Source organism: Trachemys scripta, chromosome 1, assembly GCF_013100865.1.
Source record: "Trachemys scripta elegans isolate TJP31775 chromosome 1, CAS_Tse_1.0, whole genome shotgun sequence".
Taxonomy (NCBI): Eukaryota; Metazoa; Chordata; order Testudines; family Emydidae; genus Trachemys; species Trachemys scripta.
In genome coordinates, this window is record NC_048298.1 from 24,359,394 (window position 1) to 24,385,801 (window position 26,408).

Here is a 26,408-nt window from a genome sequence, read left to right on the forward strand (position 1 = left end):
CTCTGTTGCTTTTTATTAATTTAATTAATTAAGATATCCTATCTCCTAGAACTGGAAGGGACCTTGAAAGGTCATCAAGTCCAGCCCCCTGCCTTCACTAGCAGAACCAAGTACTGATTTTTTGCCCCAGACCCCTAAGTGGCCCCCTCAAGGATTGAACTCACAACCCTGGGTTTAGCAAGCCAATGCTCAAGCCACTGAGCTATCCCTCAGCACTTTGAGTTCATTTGATGAAAAATGCTATGTAGGAGCTAATTATTATTATTATTCTCAGTGAGTTAATAGAATGTGGGAACAGACAGTATAAAGATACTAAGATAAAGCTGCTTGGCAAAACAAAAAAGGTAGATAGTTGGGATAGAAAAATCACAGCTTGTTATATTTACTGAGGCACAAGAGGGATAAGTCAAGATGAATCTTTGTCTTTCTATCTAAACTTCTTTTATTTTTATATTCTGTATAATGTAAAACCATTCTTTCCTATAGCTAGTTAAACTAAATTTCATCCAAGCTGGGGCTAAATTATGACGCAGTTTTGCTGGGAGTGCTGGGAAGAAGCTCTTAGGCCAGTTGCTACCATTAAATAGTATGGCATCTATTTTCAACTTAGGCATGTGCAAGTGTATGCAAATAACTGCATGTACTTGTTATGCACAGAAATACCCAATGCACATATATACACGAGATATTTGTGTATACACATGCCCAACATGCTCATGCACACAGGCCAAAATGTTCAAAGAAATTGGTCTAAAGTCAGGCACCCAAAGTTATTTTTGACATGTAACATAAATAATTGGTTGATTTTAATGGCTGGAAAATCAATGGGATCTGTGGGTGCTCAATACTGTCATTCAGGCCATTCATTTATGGCAAATGCCCAAAAATGGATTTGGGTGTCTGACTTTAAATATTTTCTGAACATTTTGGACTCATGATATTCATGTATAACTTCGCTGAACACAATTGTATGTAAGTATCCATGCCAAATTAGAAAATCTGACTGTGTATGTTAAGCTTCCAATTCCCCGTCTGTAACCACTACTCTACACTCTTTACAAAACCAAGGGCTTGATCCAAAGCCCATTGTTATCAATGAAAAGAGTCCTGTTGACTTCGTGGGCACTGGAACAGGCCCTGTGGACCCTGTTTCAGGTCCAAACACTCACTCACTCACTAGCTGTATATTTAAAGAAAAAATACTGAGCCAGATCTTCATTTATGGCCATAGAATCTTAAATACAGCTGAGGAGGAGTACAAAGTACCCTTTCCATTCCACCAGTCCAGAAACTGCTCTTCACCAGGTTAATCTCCCTAAATAATAATAATAATGGAGATATCCCATCTCCTAGAACTGGAAGGGACCTTGAAAGGTCATCGAGTCCAGCCCCCTGCCTTCCTTAGCAGGACCAAGTACTGATTTTGCCCCAGATCCCCAAGTGGCCCCCTCAAGGATTGAACTCACAACCCTGGGTTTAGCAGGCCAATGCTCAAACCACTGAGCTATCCCTCCCCCCCTGCAGTAACCTCCACTAGCTACATGGGAACATAACAGTTGCCAGGGTTTACTAGGGCAGGGCAAAGTCCTGGCCATGCCTCCTATGCCTGCAGCGAAGAGGAGGGGTGACAGCTGCTCTATAACACCTCTGCCTCCTGCCATGCAGAAGTGATTCTCCCTATTTCCCCAAGATTTAGGACTGGTTTGTGCTAGAGCAGCCAGAGTATGGCTCAGTATGGGGACCATTTTGTCCAACACTGACAATAACAAGATTATGTTATGCTCCAGGGAAACGTTGAGTTTTTCAACGGATTTGATTTTGTCCAACTGTGTAGTTTTAATGCTAATTTGTGGCAGAAGTGGAAAACATTGCAACACTGAAAGTTTCTAATGTAACACTACGAAGTTCATTCACACAACTTTTGTCTATTTAGATATCTAGAGACAAAATAGCTGGAACTAGACAGGACCTAATGACCCTCCTTGACTCATCATCTCTAAAACTATAATTACCGACATTTTTACTGCTTTTTATTTTAGCAACAGACATATTACAAATACGCTGCAGAGAGCAAATGCAATTCTCAGTTGAAATTTCCTTATCTCCTGGAGTAATGTTGCATTCACACTTATAGCACTGGAGATAACAAGCACTCACCCTTTAGGCTGGCTCTCAAACTCCTCTGCCCACTGCTCCTGGGTATTCTCAGTGGAAAGATCCACATCTCGGGTTGTGGCAAAATTGAACTCGCTGCCTTCAGTTCCATGGAAATAAATGGAGTTTCCATCTGATTGACAGCTATGCTATAGATAAAAGGAAAATGCAAGAGATGGTTGTTTAATGTTTTTTGTTTTTAATGACCGCTGTCTTGCTCATATACAATCAGAGCTCAGAGGAAGTCATTAAATTATTTAGCATGGACACCTGAAACAAAACAAAAAATAGTTTGTTCATTCTTCTTTATCTTTCTTGAACTCCCAGTTATTACTGCCTCTCAAGATCATATTTTCTATTTTCTTCAATTTCAGTCCTCTGTAAAGTGTATAACTTTGTTTTCATAACAATAACAATTTTAAAGCATTACATTGCATCTATCTCAGACCAAAAATCACATTCCTATGTTCAAATAACTTAGTAGTATATTAAATCTAGGGTGGATGTTTTGCCTGTTTAGAGGTTCAGAGACATGTCTTGAGGCAAATTCCAGATCTTCTTTGCCTGAATATTTGCCAACGGAGTATTGTGGTTTGTTATTATTAGTAGTATTAATGATATTAAATAAATAAATTAGATTTAAATAACATAACTTTTGGACTTTTGACATTTATGAATGAAAAAACTATTGCATATGTTTAATTCAAATGTATTATTTTCTGTCAGCACCATGTTCCTGAGAGTCTATTATTATTATTATTTTTTATTACAGTAACACACACAAGCTGAACTGAGATGGGGGCCCTCTGGGTTGAGCTCTGTATAAACGCAAAGCAGGAAGCAGTCTCTGCCCTGAAGAGCTTGCAGTCTAAAGAGACTGGGGGAAGGAAAGGGTGGGGAGAAAAAGGAAACATTATTATTCCCAGATGGGAACTGAGGCACAGAGAGATTAAGTGAGTTGCTCAAGTTGACACATGAAATTGGTAGGTAGCAGAGCTATGAAATGAACACAGATCTCCTGAATCCCAGTCTGAAAGAACATCCTTTCTCCAATCTTTTTAATATTCCCTTTCTACAAAATACTCTTGGTCTGTGAAAGATGCCTTTCATCTGCATTAAAAATTCAGAGCAAAACAATATATCTTTTCTTCTTTCTGAAATCCCAGTTTTGCTGGTGGCTAAAATTTCCCCATTTCTAGTGACTGGTTGAAAGCAGGTAAATTTTCAAAATGTGAGAAAGTTGATCAAGGAATTTAGTAGCATATAATTTCTGTTATTAAAATAATTAGTTTAAAACACTTTTCAAGAGAGCCTTGGGTATATTAAAAACTGAAGGATGAAACAAGAATTGGTTAATTAGAATAATTTTCCATTCTTATCACAATTCATAAGAATGAGATACAATAATGAGATTTCATACTCTGGGAATTATTGCTGGATGCGAAATCACATTGACCTTTTCAGTATAATCTATGCTGGCTCCTCTAACTCAAACCCTTCATAACTGGTGACTGTGTCTGTAAAGGGGGATGAGTATGATGCCCAACTAAACTAATAAGAATGAAAAAAGGTCAAGGTAGTGCCAGGGTAATTCCATAACTTATATAAGATATAGGATGTGGAAAGCAATGGAAAACTGCACAATATTTTTTAAATAATTTCATAAGAACAAAGTAAAAATGATGATGCTTTGTAGCATTCCACAGCTCATCTTCAATTTAAATTGAGAGCAAATTTAAATTGAAGAGAGTTTGCCAATGATTTTCAAACTTGGGTACCTAAAGTTAGGCAATTTAATTCATATTTAGGCTTGTAAATAAGAGACCCAATATTCAGAGGTGTGGAGTACTTGCAGCTTTCATTACTAGAGAAGTAACCATATCTGAATTTAGCCCACTGACTTTTTGGTCTAAGGGCATGCAGATTCTTGCTATATTTATGTTGAGATGACAGACAGTCAGATTCAGTGCAAAATAAGAACTACTCAACTTCATGTAGAGAACAAAACATGGTATAAAGATATAAAGAGAATTTCAGCAGCTGAAATAAGTAAACTTCTGTGAATATATTTAGCCCCAAATAGAGGTCAAAGCAATTATGAGATTTAGAAATGCTGATAAGCCATGAGCTATGTTTACTATAGAAATAACAAGAATTCTACCATAAATACACAATAATGCTTGAAACAGTCAAAAAAATACCACAACACTTTAAATATGGGACAACCCAATATACTTACAACTGAAAGAAAAAAACTATTTTCACTGGGTTGTGACACAAAGTATGTATTGATAGCAACTATTACCTGAACACATACCTCTCTGAAAAAGCATCCCTTGTACTACATTGTTATTATATACTACATTGTTATGAAATGTATTTTGCTCGTCTATTTTAATACCTTTTATGTTTGCATATATTGCTCACTTGAGACTTAAGAGTAAAATTCATTTGTTTATTTTGTTACTTGATTTTCAGTATATCCATTTGCAGAATGGGGAGGAAGCTGGCCATTTATCTGTCATTCAATCTGCCACAAAATTCTTTTTTTATGCTCAGGAATAGTGAAAATGAATATACAGAATGAAAATTAATCCTTAGGCTGCAGGATCCAACTTTTCAAGTTTGTACAGTCTTGTTTTATCTTTTACTAAACAGACAGAACTTAAAGTAGAGAGAATTATCTACTATAGTTGCATATAGACACTGGAGCATCATTTATAGTTCTAGTATATTTCTCAGTTGGCAAGTTACAACCAAGCATTCATTTGATAGCTGACTATACCATTTGTAATTACTTACTTGATGAAAGCCAGCAATTAAAATCTACCTCAAACAGATGTAACCATATTAGCATTTAATGGCTAGTATGTCCTTCTGCAGTCTACAGTAATATTTATTATGGTAAGTGTGGCAGAGTTTCCATTAAAGTAGTCTGGATAAGTAAATAGTCATTTTGACTACAGGGTCAAAAAAAAGTCATTTATATTGTGATGTACTGCAGCTGTGTGTGGAAACGTTGCAAAATTCAACAGGACACAAAGCTATAACTTATCTAATTAGGTCTATAAAACTATATTTTTACTTTTAGATAAAGCTATGTTGTGTCTGTGGTGTGTGTGTGTGTATTCCATACTTATTTTAGGTGTTAATTTACTACACAACTCAAATTGACCTTTGTTCAGGTTAACTTTGGCTGTAGTCAACTTTTTCACCTGTGAGACAGCTACACGGGAGAGAAAGTTTAAACTGAGGCTTATGGGTTATTGTTATTTGAGTTACCAATGAAGCCAAAGCCCATGAAAGGGAGTGGCAAAGATGTTCAGAATTGAGGCTTGGATTTTTAACAGAATCTAAAGGAGTCAGGTACCCCTATGCCATTAAAATCCCTACCTGAGTGTCTAAAGTTGGGTACCAGAAATCCATACTGGGGTATCTAAATATACGTGGCCTGGTTTTTAAAGGCACTGAACTCCCATAGTTTCTATTAGTCACAATGGAAGCAGTGGGTGCTAATCAGCACCTTTGAAAATCAGCTCAGCGTGTGTGTATTCTGTTCAGAGAAAGATGTGAACTCCATTGATTTACTGATTTTTGGTCTTGATCTGAGCCTTCAAGAGCCTCATTCTGACCTGCCATGTTATCTGTGAGATTTGTTTTCCTTATATAATCATCCTCAGTTTGTGCTTCATTTCTGATTTACATGTAAAGTTTTTCTTTTTCTTTTATCTTTCAAGTTATTACTCTTAGTGTTTGGTATTGCTCATTTTTGTTTCTGTTATATTCAATTCATAGCATTTTGAACCTTACAAAAACACTTAACTAAATTTTCAGTCAAGCAAAACTCTACCAACACACTTCAGTTCTGACCTGCACCATCCCCCCCAACGTCAGTTTGTTCAATCATCTAACAGACTGCTGACTGTGCTGAATTACAGTGTGCATTTGTGATAGGGCTCCTGTGTACTCTGGGGACTAAAGTAAGACCATGAAACTCATTTTCTTTTTTGATCAAAATAGGATTTGAATCCAGGCCTCTAGGAGTGAACAGTTACTGTTTTTACTAATATTCTATGTCACCTCATTCCCAAAGTACATATTCCTTGTCAGGTTGTAATTATTTGCAGTATTTAAATCTAGTTCTAATGGGTTTTATATTAAAGAAAGAAAAGTACTAAAATGTCAGCAATTAAGGTATTATGAGCCAAATCCATAACTGGTATAATGGGAAGGCATAATTCCACTGATGTCAATGGAGTTGCACCTGCTTTTTACAGAAGTTAATTTGGCCTTGCGTTTACGATACTGGACGTCTTTTATCTAAATTATCAATTTAAGAGTCAACGTTCTCAGTTACATTTTGATTTATACTTTTTTGAATGTGTATGCAACATTAGATTAAATTGCTAAATAATATTTGTAATTCAAGAGACCATATGACATCAGAATATTTCCCTCTGTTGTTATGGAAGCACCAATTGCAGTTCCATAGTTAAGGCTGAGTTGAATTTAGCATTTAAAGCAGGGATTCAATCACATACGAAGCATACACCATATCATCCCTCAAATTACAGCATTCACTGAGTACAAAATCAATTTTCTGATAATTTACAAGTATATGGCTTAGTTTATGAGTTAAAATTAATTTAGAAAATGGATACTTTAAGAAATTTAAAACCTGTGTCATTCCATAGTTTTCTTCCAAATTATCTTAATAATAGAATAAATTATTCCCATATAGTTCAAACTCACTGAAGTTATGTGCCTAGGCTACTTCTGAAAATTTTGTTTTAGGATTAATGGTCATTTTTTGTTATTCTTCATAACTGAAAGTTTTTCTTCAGCAGAGGCTGACAATTTAATGCTCTTCTACAGAAAATTCCATTACCTCTTAATAAACCAGCCACCTCCTATTGTTCTCAATGGAAATGAGGCTACCGGGCTGTCATTAGCAAAATTGTGGATTTCAGAGTGGCCTTTGCCTTCCATGGTTGCCAATAAGGAAGCCATGCTGTCCTCAGGGAAGATGGCAGCCCCAAGAAAATGAAAAATGAAAAAAATTGAATATATGTTTAAAAATCAATTTAATTTAATCTGGTACTATAAATACCCATTACATACTAATTGCAACTGTATGGCTATTGCATACCATAAAGGCAAAATTAAGGTTGCTTGGGTGTCTTAGCTGTGCATTCTCATACCTCAACATACATGGATTCCTTTTCAGTTTAACCTTAACTCTGAATTTCCTGAGTTTCTTATGCATGATTTTTAGTTAATTACAACATCCCTGTAATGCTTTAGTGCTAAAGTTACTGGCCTGTATTCAATATTGACTCCAGTTTAACCAAGGTTTTGTCTGAGAATTTTTTTTTTTTTTTGGTACGTAAGTTGCTCCATTAAATCAGTCCTTTAAATTGCAGCTGTGGTATTATGTTAAGTTGTGTTATGTTGTATCACATGGCAATGCAATATGCAATGGCTAAAATCTAAATGAACAACACATTTTTGGAGTGGATACAATTATCAGTTTGTCTAGCAAATACTAGCCCACTTTTTGGCATATTATCAATAGACTAGGCATCCCTCTAAAAGCTTATAACTTGAATTATCCATGGATGTTTCAAATCCAGGAATAAAAAAATCTTCCAAAGCACAATATGAGTACATTAGATAATCATTTGAAGATAGTGACGATGGGAAAGAGCACAGAATGGTTTCAGAATCCAGCTTTTGAGAAGAATCTGTGTTTGATCAATCCTGTGTTACTCTATAAGTTACAGTTTTTAGATATTATATCAATGTCTTTCACCCAATTTAGGAAGATCTCTCCAGGAAAACCTATTGATTTTCTGAAGGTTAGAAAAGTTTCAATTAGGACTGTTCAAATCTGTTGGATTTCAGAGGCAAATGACTAAAACCACATGTGGTTATTCTCATAATTGTTTTTGTATAACTACGGATTGGATCCAGGGCCAGCTCCAGGCACCAGCCGAGCAAGCTCATGCTTGGGGCGGCAGATTGTACAAGGTGGCATTCCGCCCAATCCTAGGGCGGCACGGCCGCTTTTTTTTTTGTTCTGCTCCAGCCACCCTGTAGGGGGGCAGTGGCGTGGAGGAGGGGAGCGCCCTGCAGCAAGCCCGGCAGGGCAGCCTGCGTCCTTCCCTCCCAGCCGACCGGAGTGGCGCGGAGCCCTCCCGGCAGGCAGCATGGCAGTCGGGGCCGCGAGGCAGCGCCCCGCTGAAGCCCTGGCCGCCCCTCTTCTCTCTCTCCCGCTCCCTTCCCCTCTGCTAGCTGGGGCACATCTGCAGCGCAGGGAGTCCCCTGGCTCTGGCCGCGCTGCAGGGTTGTTGTTTTTTTTTTCTGCTTTGCCGTTTTTTGCCGCCCCATTTTTTGTTGTTGTTGTTGTTGCCTGGGACGGCAAAAAAGCCAGAGCTGGCCCTGATTGGATCAAGGCTCAGAACCTAACTTAAGAAATATCCCCAGATTTTTGCTATCACTGTGTCCTTCTTCCTAACCCTAGTGCGACACTATGTGACATATACATATTCGCATAAAGAGATATTGGGTAAAATTTTCAAAAGAACTGAAGTTCTTTTGTCCTATTTTCAAAAGTGATGTAGGCTATTAAATCACTTATACGCTTTTGAAAAACGTACTCATTACAAATGATTTGTATTACAGAAATATCTAGAGGCCTCAGCTGAAATCTGGGCCCACTGTGCTAGGCACTGTAAAAATACAAAGTAAGGGACAGTTCCTGCCCAGAAGAGTTTACAGTCTAAATAGACAAAGGGTGGGAGTGGAAACAGAAGCACAAAGAAGTTACACAGCAGATCAGAGGACAGAACCCAGATCTTCTAACTTTGAGTCCAGTGGCCAAGTTACTGGATCATGCTGCCTCTCAAGATAAAAATATTTGATTTCAGTTTTATAAGTGTGGTACAGTAACACTCCGGTTTACATAGGTCTGCAGGGACATATGAAACTTTCATAAAATAAGAGATCAGTAAAACTGGGGGATTGTGCAGGAACCCATTACAAGACTGGCAGGAGAATGGAGAGACACAAATTTGGATTAAAATTTGGGGTTAATAAAAATCAGGCTTCTTTCCTATTTGTTCATGTCAAAAATTGTGACTCAACAAATATTATTCTATTTCCCTGATTGTATGGCTTTCTTTTGCTTGAAAAGAAGAACACAGTGTAACTAAGTGATACAATTTTGCCATTCAGAAAGCATCAACAGGAAACATCAGTGCTACATTCCCCAGTGTAACAGATTTTTGGCCTCAGTTGTGGATAACATCTTCCTGAGGTTGATCCCCATATGCCGATGTAAATGTTAGTGGCTTCACCTCTGTGCTTTTAAAGTATTCCAGTCACCTTTACCATTATTTAATTAGGTTTTTATTAAAGATGAGCACTGATGCACCTCTTCGTAATATCTCTCTGGGGCCTAATGGCCCTGATGATTCTTTCAGACAGCTGTAGCCTCACAATTAAATGTTTGGCAATGTTGCTTACAGTGGAATGAATATACTGGGCATTTGGGCAATGCCAGCTTGCAAAGGGCTGGTGGCAGATGGAAAGAAATCTGCCCAGTATGCCTCACCTTTCCATGAGAAGAGTCATCAATTTCCTCCATTAAGGAGTTGTCACTCGGCCCACCCAGCTGGAAGAACATTCCGGATAACCAGGCTGGCTGGTGGTACACAATTCAAATACAAAATGCACTTTAAAAGGAAACTAAAATATTGTTTGTAGGCCAACTGACAATGCATTACTTTGACCGCAGCCAATTTTTTAATGACTGTAATATTTTAAGTGATTATTTTTGCCACTTCAGATTGCTCCTTAGAGACGAGAGGTTTTTTTAATTAAAATCTAGGCAGTGCAAACAGATGAGATTTGAGAAGCAGAGGAAAGAGAAATGGAATGAAGAAAATTAATTAAAGCTGCGTTATTGGCAGAGTCATAAATTAGACATTGTGTCTTGCTGGGAATGAGTTATGCTGGATTTGGAACTTCAAGATTTTAAATGTGATAGCAAGTAGGTGGATTGAACTGATGTTAATACAATTCTAATTCACATACAATTTCTTGCTCTGCTAACATATTTAAAGGTATAATTGCCATCATTCAGAACTAAGCAGTTATATGATTTTGACTATGAGGACTTCCGGGTTGAAGTCCTTCTTACATCTAAAGGAAATATTACTATAGGATTGGACAGATTTCCCCATTAGGTAAATAAAGATTCTAACATTTTCCACATGTTAGATTTTTAGATAATTTACAGCAAGTTACAAAACTGAAAACTAGGCTAAGAAAGCAGACCAGGTGCAAGCAGGGTTACAGTGCACTTTCCCCTTTCAAAACAATAGGTTGAAACTTGCTCTGTAATGTGATGAGAGGCAGTTTATAAAGTGTGATTTTGCTCATCATTTCCTGTTACAGATTGTCATTCAAATGGTAGCACTAGAAACAATTTGCCTTTTTATGAATCAAGCAACATTAATTCTTTATGTGGAGTATTTTATGATGCATGTATAAATTGACTGTACAACTAATACATTGCAAATTTGGGATTAAAACTATTTTCAGCAATGGTTTGAATGGTTATTTAAATGGTATGTGTGCAGATGTGTTAGAACAACTGATGTTTTAGTATTCCAAAAGTGTTATTCTACAGTAGAGAACCTGATTCTGATCTCGCTTACCGGGTAAAAATCAGAAGTAACTTTATGGAAGCCAGCATAAAATGATGTGAAAGGAGAATCAATCCCAGTAGTTTGATCTCTTTTACATTTCACCAGTGTTACTTCATATTGCTTATATTATGCTGTATCAGACAGTGAACTGTGAAGGCCAGATCCTTTGTTGTTTACAGTGACTAACTCAGCATTTCTCAAATGCGGCCACCGTGGCCGCATGTGGCCACCAGGGGGTTTTCTTGTGGCCACAGACTCCTGGACTATGACTGGGAAGGGGGCAAAGTAGAGCCCCTCCCCCTCCCTGTTGCTCCTGGATGCACCACCTTGGTGATGGTTGCTGGGGCTGCCAGCAGGGGTTGGGCCCTGCCCCTCTCTGTAGACACTTGGGGCACAACGCTGGAGAAATAGGCAGCCAATGAGTTCCCCACCTTCCCAGGGGTGGTGGGGCTCAGGGTCTGGGCTTCAGCCCTGAGGCGGTAGACTCTGGCCTCAGGGCTTTGGTCTCCAGCACCAGGTTCCAGCTGCAAAGCAGCAGGCCCCAGGCTCTGACTGCGCGGCTTCAGGCTTTGTCCCCAGGCCCTGTCCCATTAGGCTCCGCTCCCCCTCCCCCGACGTTGACTCCCCTGACCACACATCCAGGGCTTAATTTGTCCCCAGGTTTGTGGGGCGGAGTAAGTCTGCTGTGAAAAGGGATACTTGTATGTTTGTTAATATCACTTTTCACAACAGACTTATTAGATAGCAATAAATAAATGGATGTGTCTATGTGCATATTTATTTGTTTTTCCTAAAGCTAATTAAGTATTTTAGGAAAAAGTGTGAGAGTGGCCACCAGCCAGAGTTGGTGGCTGCACTCTGACATCACCAAAACATTTGTCCTGAGAAGCCCTACCTAGGGGCTGTAAAGCTAATGAATCCAGCCACTGGAGATATCCCCAGTGAAAAGGGATTGACACAGAACTGGGATATCAAGTCTATGCCATTCACCCTCACAGTTCTAGTGTACATGGTGTGGGCTGGACTATGCTGTACTCTAATTATTCTCAGCTGTCAGAATGGCCCAAGGAGTCATAGACAGCCAATTGTAAGGCCTGGTTTACACATAGTTATTGTACCAATTTAACTATTTTGGTCAAGGTACTGATTTTTTTACCCAAATAGTTAAATTAGTAGAACCTGTCATGTGAACACAGTTATACAGGTATTAAGGTACCTTATACTGGTACAGCTTATTCACATAAATAAGATATACAGGTATAAGCACCTTAACACCTGTATAACTGCATCCACACTAGGGACTTGTACCACTTTCAAATTGATATAGTTAAAGCAGTACAAAAACTGTGTGTGGACAAGCCTGTAGTTAGAGCAGTCCTGAGGCTGCTCTGATTTCTCTTGGGAGGTTGAGAATACAGGAGGCACAAAGGTAGATTCAGTCAACGTTGTCTCTTTTGCTCTTTTCTTGCAAGCAAACACAGCTAATACAGATCAGAGACTTGGTTCCTCAACCTACTGTTTGATATTTTTAAAAACTACAAAGGAAATATACAACGTTGTTCATTTGAAATAAATAAATAGAGTGTAATCAGTTCACAATGGTAAAAATATATTAAAAAGGTCAATGCCAGAATGTTGGTGGTGAAAAAGATCACATGATGAAAATAACAAGTCACTCACACTGCTTAATTGAGGGCTTAATGAAAATTTGGAATTCTGATCTGGATTTGCTATTGTGGAGTAGTTTAGCCAGTCTTTTTGCCAGTGTCTTGTGAATTTGCATGTATGACTTCTCCACGTGCTGACACCCAGCAATGCACATTCAGGAAAAAGATGTGGAAAAATCCCAGATCTAGGATTGTGCAGATCACTAAAGCACGACGAGTCGGGAGCAAGGACGTGAGTCTAGCCAGTCAGTTGATGAAACCGCCACATGTGGCACAGTAACTGGCATATCTTTGTCATGCATGGCAGATGCCTGCTCAATTAAGGAAGAAATTGTGATTTACAGATGTACTTCCAAGGTATTTTTCTGAGTGCAAACTTTGATCCCCGCCCCCGTTGAACTGGCACATTTTTTAAGAATTTAGATTGGAGTGAATGAAGTCAATCTTCATTGTACACACCATGCCTGGGCACACATGGCAGAAATATTCGGAAAAGCATGCAATGTATGTACAAAACTGTTTCATAATTAACAACATAGGGGACATGCACACCGGGAGAGTATCCCACAACAGGGTGCTCACACTATCCTCAGGTAGATAATGTTGATGCCCTGAACATCTCGCCTGAAACCTACCAGCAGAGGTTCTGCAGTGAGAATTCCTGTTTGGGGCTAGACCCCAGGCCATTGCCCAAAGTCTGGAGGAACATTGCTGGTGGCGGATCCAGCCAGAGAAATGCACGGGGGTTCAGGTGGAGGAGAAGATCATCATTGAGCTGTTCATGCAGATCCTCCCCACAAAGGTGTGAGAATGGGTGGTGAGAGACAGTCCCAAAACTTTGGCAGAGACCATCGCTCTGGCAGAGAATTATCTGATGTCCCATGGGTCCAAAGTAGAGACACCAAAAATCAATTCAGCACATCCCCAGGGCCCATACACTACGGAGCCTCAAACCCAGCCGAAGGTGTCCTGGGGAACTTGGACACCCAACCCAATAGAAAGAAGTACAAAGACCTTGAGAGGAGCCCAGAAGCCCACCCTCAACTGGCAAGGAGGGATCTAGGCCTGGCAGAGCGACCTCAACCAAAGGGGCCAGTCTCCTTGGGAGAATTAAGGACCAAACCACATTCTACTGGGGGGGCCTGTTTCACATCCGGGGCAACAAGTGTATATCCACCCTCAACTTAATGAAGCAGTATTGGCAGATCCTCTTGATGCCTGAGGCTAACGATAAGACCGCCTTCTTCACTCCATTTGGATTATATCAATTTAAGACGATGCTCTTTGGGCTCCATGGGGCTGTGGACACCTTTCAGCGGTTGATGGATAGAGTGTTGCAGCTGTTTGGATCACGTGCAGTGCCCTACATCAAAGATATTGCCATCTACAGTGAAGGGTGGGCTGACCATAAGGCATTTTACAGCAGTACTATTACTTCTTTTGTATGGCAATAGTGGAACAGTGAAAGCAACAGCATGACTACAGTTAGATCTTAAGGTCTCTTATCCAGTCCAGAGCAGAGGGGGTAGTCATGTGAATGGCCGCAACATCTCCAGGATGAGCTCAGACAACAGTACTCTTAAGGAGGCAGGATTGATAGCCAACCCAGCCAAGTGCTGACTGACCACCCAGGAATTCACCTACCTGGGATATGTAGTGGGAGGGTGACAGTGATGCCCTCTCATGGACAAAGTCCAAGCCCTAGTGGACTGCTCCACCCTTTCCACTGAGAAGCAAGTTCATTCATTCCTATTGGCGATTCATCCCAAACTTCACCACCCTTGCTGCTCCCTTAACAGATCTGATCAAAAATTCTGCACCCAAAAGGATCGACTGGATGACAAACTGCGATGAGGCATTCAGAACACTGAAAAGCCAGTTGAGCCAGGAACCCGTACTGTTCCATCTAGATTTCACAAAGCTGTTTGTCTTACAAACCAATGCATCCAATGTCAGGCTCAGAACTCAGAGGAGAAGAACATCCCACCTTTTTCCTCAATAGAAAGTTGTTCCCACAGGAGCTTGCATACTCAGGATTGAGGAGGCAGCCCCTGGTAGTGAAATTCCAATGTCCTGTGATATTACTTATGGGGGCATATAACTGACCATGCACCAATCCAATGGCTGAACTTCATGAACAATCAGAACCCATGCATCATGCAATGGTACCTCTTGCTGCAGCTGTATTGCTTCCAGGTGTCTGACTATGCAGGTGTGGAAGATAAAAATGTGGATTTATTTTCATGGAACAGAGGAGACCCAGAACAGCTCTATGGCACCACAGCTTAGGGTCTGAGGGAGAGGGGGTGTGATGGGGTATACAAACCCCACACTGGGGCCAGGTAGCCCTGCTCTTACTAGCCTGCTGAGCATGCTAGAGTTGGAGGAGTGGGTTAAAAGTACTCCGAATCCCAGACAATGGGTGGTGGGAAGACTGCAGGAGAGAAGAATCCTTCTCCGAGGAGGTCAGACAGAAGGTGGAGCCTGAGAGGGGACCACACAGCAGGTAAGGCCCTCTGCAGCACCTTCCCCAACCATCACCCACTTTAAAAAGCAGCAGGTGTTGCAGTGCTCTGCTCATTTGGGAGCTTATTTGTGAAGCTATTGCCTGATTGGACTACAGGAGCCATGCCCCAAACAGAAGGGGCATATAGGTAGGAAGTAGCCAGTGATGAGCTGCCAAAATCTGAACAACCAGTTCCCTCCTCATCCCACAAGGGGGTCGTGGCCCACCCCTGCCCCCAGGGACCCCTGCCCCATCCAACCACCCCTTCTCCCTGTCCCCTGACCGCCCTTGGAACCCCTGCTCCTGACTGCCCCCTGCAACTCCATCCACCCCCCCTTCTTCGTGACTGCTCCCCCGGGACCCCTTGCCCCCATTCAACCCCCCTGTTCCCCGCCCTCTGACTGCCCGACCCCTATCCACCCTTCCACCCCCCAAACTCCCTTGCCCTCTATCCAACCCCTCCTCCCCTGCTCCCTGCCCCCTTACCGCACTGCCTGGAGGTAGCTGGCAGCGCTACAGCCGCGCCGCTCGACTGGAGTTGGGCCATGCTGCCGCCGCACAGCACCTGGAGCACCAGGTCAGGCCGAGCTCGCAGCCTGCTTCTCGTGAATCAGCTGTTCACGTGGGAAGCCTGGGAGAGCGGAGAAGCAAGCGGTGGCTTTGCGCTCAGGCCCAGGGAGGCGGAGCGGAGGTGAGCTGGGGCAGGTAGTGGTTCCCCTGCGCGCCCCCCCCCACCCCGGTGCGGGCAGCCTCGCCGCCCCAGCTCACCTCCGCTCTGTCTCCGCCTCCCTGGGCCTGAGCGCAAAGCTGCCGCTTGCTTCTCCACCCTCCCAGGCTTCCCGTGCAAACAGCTGATTCGCGGGAAGCGGGGAGGGGAGGGAAGAAGCAGGGCAGAGCGTTCAGGGGAGGAGGCAGAGGCGGAGCGGAGGTGAGCTGGGGCTGGGGAGCGGGGCAGGGAGCTGGAGCACCCACAGGATCGGCGCCTAGGGTGCTACATTTGGATAATGTGCTCCTCGGTCACTTCAACTTACTGGTTCAATTTAGAAGCCCTTTTAGAACCGGTTCTCCCGTGCAGGACAACCGGTTCTAAAAGGGCTTCTAAATTTAGCAACCGGTTCTCGCGAACCGGTGCGAACCGGCTCCAGCTCCCCACTGGAAGTAGCCTAGGGTGGCAGATCTAGGCTTTCTACGGGGAGGAACCTGCCAATGTTACTTCCCACAGGGCTCTGGGCTGGGATCTGGTGGGCCCCGGTATCTCTACCGAGCTCCACTAGCCACTACACCACCCAGACTTTCAAGCTTCTAATCGCATGGGAACAAATGTCACCTGGTGATTAGATTGACAAACTCATTTAATTTATCACCTAAAACAGAGTACAGGCTTAGAAAAATGGAAAGTTAGTGAACTAATCCACTCTCTTCTCTGGCAGATGCAACGTTGGTTTTAAAAGGGATTTTTGACAAGAAGCTTTATGTGAAAAACAATAACAGAAAATGTGGAAATGAAATGGCAGAAATGCTAAGTGACCCTTTTATTTTAGTTTTCACCAAAATGGTTAGTAGTGATGGGATGACTAACAGTGAATGTCAGTGAAAATGAGGTAGGATCAGAGGCTAAAATAGGGAAAGAACAAATTAAAAATTACTTAAGACAAGTTAGATGTCTTCAAGTCACCAGGGCCTGATGAAATACATCCTAGAATACTCAAGGAGCTGACTAAGGAGGTATCTGAGCCATTAGCAATTATCTTTGAAAAATCATGGAAGACAGGGGAGATTCCAGATGACTGTAAAAGGGTAAATATAGTGTCAATCTATAAAAAGGGAAATAAGGATAACCCAGAGAATTACAAACCAGTCAGTTTAACTTCAGTAGCCGGAAAGATAATGGAGCAAATAATTAGGCAATCAATTTGCAGACACCTTTGCAGAAGATAATAAGGTGACAAGTAACATGGGTGTGTCAAGAACAGATTGTGTCAAACAAAGCTATTAGGGCAGCAAGCCTTGTGGATAGGGAAGAAGCGGTAGACGTGGTATATCATGACTTTAGTAAGGCTTTTGATACGGTCTCTCATGACCCCCTCTTAAACAAACTAGGGAAATACAACCTAGATGGAGGTACTTTAAGGTGGGTACATAACTGGTTGGAAAACCATTCCCAGAGAGTAGTTATCAGTGGTTCACAGTCAAGCTGGAAGGGCATATCGAGTGGGGTCCCACAGGGATCAATTCTGGGTCTGTTCTGTTCAATATCGTCATCAATGATTTAGATAATGGCACAGAGAATACACTCATAAAATTTGCAGACCACGCTGGGAGGAGTTGCAAGTGCTTTGGAGGATAGGATTAAAATTCAAAGTGATCTGGACAAACTGGAGAAATGATCTGACATAAATAGGATGAAATTCAATAAGGACAGATGAAAAGTACTCCATTTAGGAAGGAATAATCAATTGCACACATACAAAATTGGAAATGGCTGCCTAGGAAGGAGTACTGCGGAAAGGGATCTGGGGGAGAGAGTAAATCACAAGCTAAATATGAGTAAACAGTTTAACACTATTGCAAAAAAAAAGGAAACATCATTCTGGGATGTATTAGCAGGGGTGTTGTAAGCAAGACACGAGAAATAATTCTTCCGCTCTACTCCGTGTTGATTAGGCCTCAACTGGAGTATTGGGTCCAGTTCTGGGCAATACATTTCAGGAAAGATGTGGACAAATTGGAGAAAGTTCAGAGAAGCAACAAAAATGATTAAAGGTGATTGAAAAAATTGGATTTGTTCAGTCTGGAGACGAGAAGACTGAGAGGGGACATGATAATAGTTTTGAAGTACATAAAAGGTTGCTACAAGGAGGGTAGAGAAAAAATGTTCTCTTTAACTTCTGAGGATAAGATAAGAAGCAATGGACTTAAATTGCAGCAAGGGTGGTTTAGTGGACATTAGGAAAAACTTCCTAACTGTCAGGGTGGTTAAGCACTGGAATAAATTGCCCAGGGAGGTTGTGGAATCTCTATTATTGGAGATTTTTAAGAGCAGGTTAGACAAACACCTGTCAGGGATGGTCTAGATAATACTTAGTCTTGCCATGAGTGCAGGGGGCTGGACTAGATGACCTCTCGAGTTCCCTTCCAGTCCTATGATATATAACTTTTCATTTGCTAAATTACCCAGTTTTTGCATGAAGTTTAACCATAGTTGTGTGCTGGTGCTACACAAGTGTAATTTAAAAAACAACAACAACATATAGCGCTGCTTGCTAAACACGTATGTGCTGGTTATGTGTCTTTCAGGTATAGTAAGTGATGAGTTTTTGCAACAAAAATTACTGATAGTGTGCATCCAACTGTTATTTTTTTTGCTTTTTCCCCTTCTAAAATCCTAAGCCTATGGGCCACATCTTTTCCATGTTCAATTCCTTTAAACAGAAACTTTTCAACTGCTTAAATTGATATGTGAAAAGGAATCTTTAGCTCCTGATAAAAGAAAATTAACTGTATTCTTAAATAGAAATCTTATTGCCTGACTCTGATACCCATACTCTTGAGCAGTTGTCTTCAGTGAGACTTCTTATGGAGTGAGGTACTATTCAACATCAGTGAGGGCATTACAATCTGGCCACTGGACTTAAAAAAAACACTAGTCCCTGTCAGCTGATAGGAGCAGTATCTGACGCACATCAGTCCTTCCTTTACTTCAACATCTTCTTAACTGGTGAACTGGGGTTATGTATTCTTAAACATCACTGATGAGATTGAAAGCACAATAAAGATAAAAACCACTATAGGAAATGACTTGACTAAATACACTAAACAAGCAGCACAGGATTACATTCCAAAATCCCATATGCAGAATTTTTCAATTTAATGTAAATTACTTTACTGAAGCAAAAAAGATGATTGCACTTTATCATGTACTATGAGTAGATTGCAATGTACAGTAGAAACAGCATTTATTTCTACAAAGGCTTATCAGAGGCCATACAAGTCTTATTATGGGGGGAAAGAATGAAGCCATAAACACTACCTCACTGCCCTGAATTCCACATCTGTTTCCTGTGCACTTGCCAAAACACTACCAATATCATTTGTGAACTTTGACGACACAACTGCTTTTTTGTGAATGAGCAATAAGATGTTAACAGCAAGTCACTTGCTATTCAAGCTTTCATATATTTTGCAGCATGAAGGGGAGGATTCTATCAGCTTTCCACACAAAGAGATCTCATTGAAGTCAATGGGAGTTCTGTGCATGGAGGGGGTGTAGAATCAGGCCAATGGAGAGCATGCTCATGTATCTACCAAACAGCCTGCAGCCTTTCTATCAGGTACTCTGATCTTGGCAGATCTCATACACTAAGCACGCTCATGATGGGAATGGAAGATTTCTGAGGAGCTATTTGGTGCTACAGGAAGTATTGATGATGATTTAGTAGATAGCACACTATAAATATGATGAGATATTTCAGGATTTTTGTACAAGTGCCCTGTCCTGGATGGCATCAGACCTGCTGAAATCCTTGTAATTATGTCACCCTGTAGGAGGTTGTCTCAGAGAATAAAACTTGACAGCTAATGGAGATTCTCATTTAATTCCAGTGGCAGAAGTCGGTATTTTTAGAACAGAAGATATAGACATCTGTTCTTCATGCCATATGTTTATGGAGTAGCTTGCACCCACTACATCTATATGTATACTGCAATGGATACATTATGCTCACCTAAGTCACATTTAGAAAAATTGGGGGGGAGGGGACTATAAATTTGTGTAAATTGAGTATTTTTGTTACAAATTCACTGACTTCAAGAAATATTGTTTACAATGATTCTATGAGAGATGTCACATTCATCTTCACCATCATCATTTCGGTCATAATGATATAAAACTGAAGGGAATTGCATGGGTAGGTGATGGAGCAGGTATAATTGGCAGCAATACTACACTTCAGCTGACAAATACAATGACTGGAAAACACTTAATGGAGAGACTTGTATTCATTTCAACAGTTCTGTACTGTTTTGCTAAAAGGAAATAGTTATATGTTTTCTGCTACATGATCTTTGACATGACAACTGTTACAAACCCCTGTTTAATTTTGGTAAATTGCAGAAAAGTTTGAGTTAGATGAGATGGACAAGAAGTCAAATGCTACTTCAAAGAGGATTAAAGAAAAAAAGAGCCAAATTCTGCAAGGGGTGGTGGTAGCTCAAAATACACTTCTTCAATCAGAATTTCCCTGAAAGTGATTTTTCTATTACTACATGCATTAATTTTTTTTAAAGTACAAAACAAAATTAAGCAAACCTTAACTGTGGCCCCAGGGAAGAAAAGCCAGTTGCCAGTGTCCACAGGATCAAGATTATCTTCTAAGACAATTTGTCTGTGAGCAGCATTTATGATCAGGATGTTATCCAATGCCCAGCAGGCTTCATACACTTCGCCAGTATGTACATACTCCTGTTTCCACTGAAATTGAACATTCTCTCCTTTGGCATCTTCAGGAAGGTACAGGATGTGGATGACGGTGCTGACATTGGAAGGGGCTCTGTAGAACATCAAGATACAGAATCAGATCAATATCAAGCCAGTGGAGGTTTGTCTGATCAAAGTGATTTACCAGATGGGATATAGTTACACCCATGTCCTAACATGTCCATAGATTTTCAGAGCACAATAGAAAATAGTTTTAATGAGCATGGAGTTCAAGAATAAATCAAGATAATCCTGTCCAAAATACATGAGAAAATGAAGAGAAATAAACATTCATTAAAAATCTAATGGTACTTTACTGGAATGTTACATAATGTTCTAGGAAAACCAAATTGATTTTACTATGAATTATTTACAACGGACACCATTAAAGTCAGAATTTGCCAACAGATTTTACATGGTGGGATCTGACATTTTACAGTTTCAGCCTCTGCTTAGAATAGAAAATAATTGTGGTAACCATATGGTATCTCTTACAAATTTTGACATTTTAACAGCAACCACTGAATATCTGATTATAAAGGAACATGCTGCTTTATAAGCCACAGTCTAAGGCACAGGCCCTGCACCAGAATTTACAATTAGCTCAAACAAACAAACAAACAGAGAGCAATAGGTGTAAGAGGGCATGGAGCCCATAGAAAGCGGGACTCATGGAAGAAACGGGTTTTGAAAGACAGATGAGGGATGCCTAATGAGCTAGAAAGGAGAGGCTGTTTCAAGTGCAGGAGGAAGCTAAACGAAGGTACAAAACTATTTTTTCTATAAATGTTTATTACATTTTTAAAACATATACACAGAAAAACAAACTATACATAAATTTGTCATAATACATAAACTTCTCATAACATATTAACCATTTACAACCTAGACTTAACTATACTTGAAACATTTAATTACATATTGTGACAGTGCCCCCATAAGGCTTTATGGGAATATGCTTATGAATGTATATATGACATAACTGGAATATGTTTTATGCTACATATGCCATGTTTTATGCTACATATGCCTCTGCAAAGGTTATGATCTACTGAATCTATTAATCCTATTTGTATGCATGTATCATTTTTGTATTCAAAGTTATGAATATTGGCTATGTACTTGCTTGATTTTTAAGTAGCCTTTGTAAAGCATTTGGTCAGCTTCTTGAGAAAGGAATGTGCAAATTAAGTGCCCAGTCAAGAAGCATTTAAGGGACAATGGATCTTAGAAGGCTCTAATCCACATAAGAAGTTTACATGAGGACGTTCAAGGTAGCAGGTAAGCAATGGCTGCTCCCTGTAAAAACTGAGTCATGCATGGACATGTGATTTGCCCATGTGACTCCAAAACTCCATCCTGGAGCTGGACTTTGCATAGGAGAGAGTCTCCACCCACAAGAGAAAGTCTATTTAAGCCCATGGGAGACCCCTTCATTTTGTCTTCAGCTGGCTAAAGAGATAGCCTCTCCTTCCCCAAGGATACGTGAAAGAAACTGGAACAAAGGACAGTAATGACAGGGAGTGTGAGTGATTGCTGGACCTAGACTAGAAGGAGACTAGTCTGTAAAAGGAAGCTTACTGGAATTCCTCTAAGGGTGAGGTTTTTATCTGTACTCAGTTTACTGTATTAGCCTCAGACTTGCCTGTTTCATTTTATTTTACCTGGTAATTCATTTTGTTCTGTCTGTTACTACTTGGAACCACTTAAATCCTACCTTCTGTATTTAATAAAATCACTTTTTAATTATTAATTAACCCAGAGTATGTATTAATACCAGGGGGGGGAAGGGGGCAAACAGCTGTGCATACCTCTCTATCAGTGTTATAGAGGGCAAACAATTTATGAGTTTACCCTGTATAAGCTTTATACAGGGTAAAATGGATTTATTTGGGGTTTGGACCCCATTGGGAGTTGGGCATCTGAGTGCTAAAGACAGGAACACTTCTTAAGTTGCTTTCAGATGGGCGTGTCTGGCTCAACAAGACAGGGTGCTGGAGTCCCAAGCTTGCAGGGAAAGCAGAGGCAGAAGTAGTCTTGGCACATCAGTTGGCAGCCCCAAGGGGGTTTCTGTAATCTAACCCGTCACACATATAATATGAATTGTTAAAATATAAATCAATTATTTGTATTGTACAATTCACAAACAAAATTGGTTTATAAAAATCCAACTAGTTATATTATTAAAATAAGATAAAGAACAGAAGCAAAATTCAAAGGAGGGGATAAAGATGAGGGAGGGAAGGAAGGAAGTAGCAAGGGGGGGGGCAGCAAGGGAGGGAGGGAACCCATGCATTTAATAGGATCATTCAGACACTTCCAGGGAGACAGCCCATATGTCTGAGAATTTTTCTTGTTTTTTTTCTGTTACAGTATACAATTCTTTCCATGGTGGCCAAGCTTATGATGCCTATACTCCAGTCTTCAATTGTTGGATTTCCAATTTTGTAGTACTAGTCTTTTTTAGCAATTATTAGTGCTCTTCTAAGCCAAAGTTTTTCAGATGTATTCAGCTTCCAATTAGAACATAAGAACATACATAAGAATGGCCATACTGTGTCAGACCAAGGGTCCATCTAGCCCAGTATCCTGTCTACCAACAGTGGTCAATGCCAGGTGCCCCAGAGGGAGTGAACCTAACAGGTAATGATCAAGTGATCTCTCTCCTGCCATCCATCTCCACCCTCTGACAAACAGAGGCTAGGGACACCATTCCATACCCATCCTCGCTAATAGCCATTAATGGACTTAACCTTCATGAATTTATCCAGTTCTCTTTTAAACGCTGTTATAGTCCTAGCCTTCACAACCTCCTCAGCCAAGGACTGTGCGCTGTGTGAAGAAGAACTTCCTTTTATTTGTTTTAAACCTGCTGCCTATTAATTTCATTTGGTGGCCCCTAGTTCTTGTATTATGGGACCAAGTAAATAACTTTCCCTTATTTACTTTCTCCACATCACTCATGATTTTATATACCTCTATCATATCCCCCCTGAGTCTCCTTTTCCAAGCTGAAAAGTCCTAGCCTCTTTAATCTCTCCTCATATGGGACCCGTTCCAAACCCCTAATCATTTTAGTTGCCCTTCTCTGAACCTTTTCTAATGCCAGTATATCTTTTTTGAGATGAGGAGACCACATCTGTACGCAGTATTCAAGATGTGGGCGTACCATCGATTTATATAAGGGCAATAAGATATTCTCCATCTTATTCTCTATCCCCTTTTTAATTATTCCTAACATCCTGTTTGCTTTTTTGGACTCCCACTGCTCACTGCGTGGATGTCTTCAGAGAAGTATCCACGATGACCCCAAGATCTTTTTCCTGATTTGTTGTAGCTAAATTAGCCCCCCATCATATTGTATGTATAGTTGGGGTTATTTTTTCCAATGTGCATTACTTTACATTTATCCACATTAAATTTCAGTTGCCATTTTGTTGCCCAATCACTTTGTGAGATCTTTTTGAAGTTCTTCACAGTCTGCTTTGGTCTTAACTATCTTGAGCAGTTTAGTATCATCTGCAAACTTTGCCACCTCATCTTTTACCGCTTTCTCCAGATCATTTATGAATAAGTTGAATAGGATTGGTCCTAGGACTGACCCTTGGGGGACACCACTATTTACCCCTTTCCATTCTGAGAATTTACCATTTATTCTTATCCTTTGTTCCCGGTCTTTTAACCAGTTCTCAATCCATGAAAGAACCTTCCCTTTTATCCCATGACAACTTAGTTTACGTAAGAGCCTTTGGTGAGGGACATTGTCAAAGGCTTTCTGGAAATCTAAGTACACTATGTCCACTGGATCCCCCTTGTCCACATGTATGTTGACCTCTTCAAAGAACTCTAATAGATTAGTAAGGTACGATTTCCTTTTACAGAAACCATGTTGACTTTTACCCAACAATTTATGTTCCTCTATGTGTCTGACAATTTTATTCTTTACTATTGTTTCAACTAATTTGCCCAGTACTGACATTAGACTTACTGGTCTGTAATTGCCAGGATCACCTCTAGAGCCTTTTTAAATATTGGCGTTACATTAGCTATCTTCCAGTTGTTGGGTACAGAAGCCGATTTAAAGGACAGGTTACAAACCCTAGCTAATAGTTCCGCAATTTCACATTTGAGTTCTTTCAGAACTCTTGGGTGAATGCCAGCTGGTCCCGGTGACTTGTTACTGTTAAGTTAATCAATTAATTCCAAAATCTCCTCTAGTGACACTTCAATCTGTGACAATTCCTCAGATTTGTCACCTACAAAAGCCGGCTCAGGATTTTAAACATCCATTATGTTTAAAAATATGTTTAGTTTGTAACACAATTGTATTTGATTGGAAAACATTAACTCTGCAATTATGTTATTTCCAAAACATACAGGTATAAGAGCATTCCCAGACCATCCAGGTTAAGTTAGCACCAGCTGAATCACATTGCCAACACTTATTTAATTTAGCAGCTATTTTGAAGATTTGGGGATGGATCCAATGCATCCTCCATATGATATTCTATTGGATTAATCTTAAATGGAGGTCCAAGAAATGGTTTGGTGCACTGGCTAAAATTTGTTTCCATTGGTTAACAGAGAATAATTGTCCTAGTTCCTGTTCCCATTTTTTAGAGAATCTGTGTTTAATTTAAATTTGTTGGCTAAGTTTGCATATAATGTCATAGGTCTTGGCAACCTGAGTAATATTTGGAGAAATGAAAGCAATTCAGGTGGGTCAAGCCAGTGCAGGCATTGGCCCAAACAGATGGGAGATGGCATGTTTAGGCTGGATATATTGCCACTCCTTCTTATTTTCTAGATTGAACCTTTCTTTTAATATTTGTAAAAGAGAGGAAGTTATTTTCAATAAATTGACTGACGGTCAAAATCCCTTTCCTGATCCAATCTGGCCAGATGAATATGTTGCCTGCTATATAGAGTTTCAAATTATCCTAGATAGAGGCCTCATTATATAGAAGGAGGTGATTTTTAAATTAAAGTAGACATGTTACACCAAGTATTTTTGGCTTCCATAATAGCTGGTAATTGTTCATTCAGGGAACTGGTAGTAATCTGAGTCCAGGAGAGCCACTTCCAACTAAACTCAATGAGATCTTCATGGTTTCCTTCTTATCCCAATTTAACTTGTAGCCAGAGAATTTACCAAAGTTACCTATTGTTTGTTAGGATATAAGAGGTAGGATTGGAACATAACTTTATTCATGAAATTAAGGATTTCCCCAACCCACATTTTATCCAGGGTAAGAAACAGATACACCTCTACCCTGATATAACGCTGTCCGTGGGAGCCAAAAAATCTTACCGCGTTATAGGTGAAACCGCGTTATATCAAACTTGCTTTGATCCACCGGAGTGAGCAGCCCTGCCCCCCCCCGGAGCACTGCTTTACTGCGTTATATCCGAATTAGTGTTATATCGGGTCACATTATATCGGGGTAGAGGTGTATCTGCAATTCACTCTGTCAAAAGTTCTTGCTGCATCAGTTGAAATCGTTGTATGGAAACTGCCAGATTTTTGATGGAATGCCATAACATTAATCAGCTGATGGGTGTTATCTGAACCATACCTTTTCAAAATAAATCCCACCTGGTAGGGGTGAACCATATTACTTATTACTTTTTCAAGTTTTTTGGCCAATATTTTTGAGAGAATTTTTATATCAGTATTGATTAAAGTGATGGGGCTATAGCTGTTACACTTTTGTGCATCCTTACCCAGTTTTAGTACAGAAATTAGGCTTTCCCTCAGAATAGGAGGTAACCTACCTTTCTTTAAGGCATCTTCATAAATGAAAACAGTTTAGGGGCAAGAATTTCTTTTAAAGTTTGATACAATTCTATTGGTAGGCCATTAGAGCTGGGGGTCTTCTTGGACTCATTTC

General features: G+C 40.3%; 1 protein-coding gene across 2 annotated transcripts in view; it reads right to left on the bottom strand.

The window, feature by feature from the left end:
* RELN (reelin) overlaps positions 1–26,408 on the bottom strand; it is a 438,814-nt gene that overhangs the window by 166,353 nt on the left and 246,053 nt on the right. For both annotated transcript variants that reach the window (XM_034766139.1, XM_034766147.1), the window contains exons 10-11: positions 20,350–20,590; positions 2,158–2,303 (exon numbers count right to left, since the gene is read on the bottom strand). In XM_034766139.1, the coding sequence (XP_034622030.1) occupies positions 2,158–2,303; positions 20,350–20,590 (387 nt within the window). The remainder of the gene's footprint in view (positions 1–2,157; positions 2,304–20,349; positions 20,591–26,408) is intronic.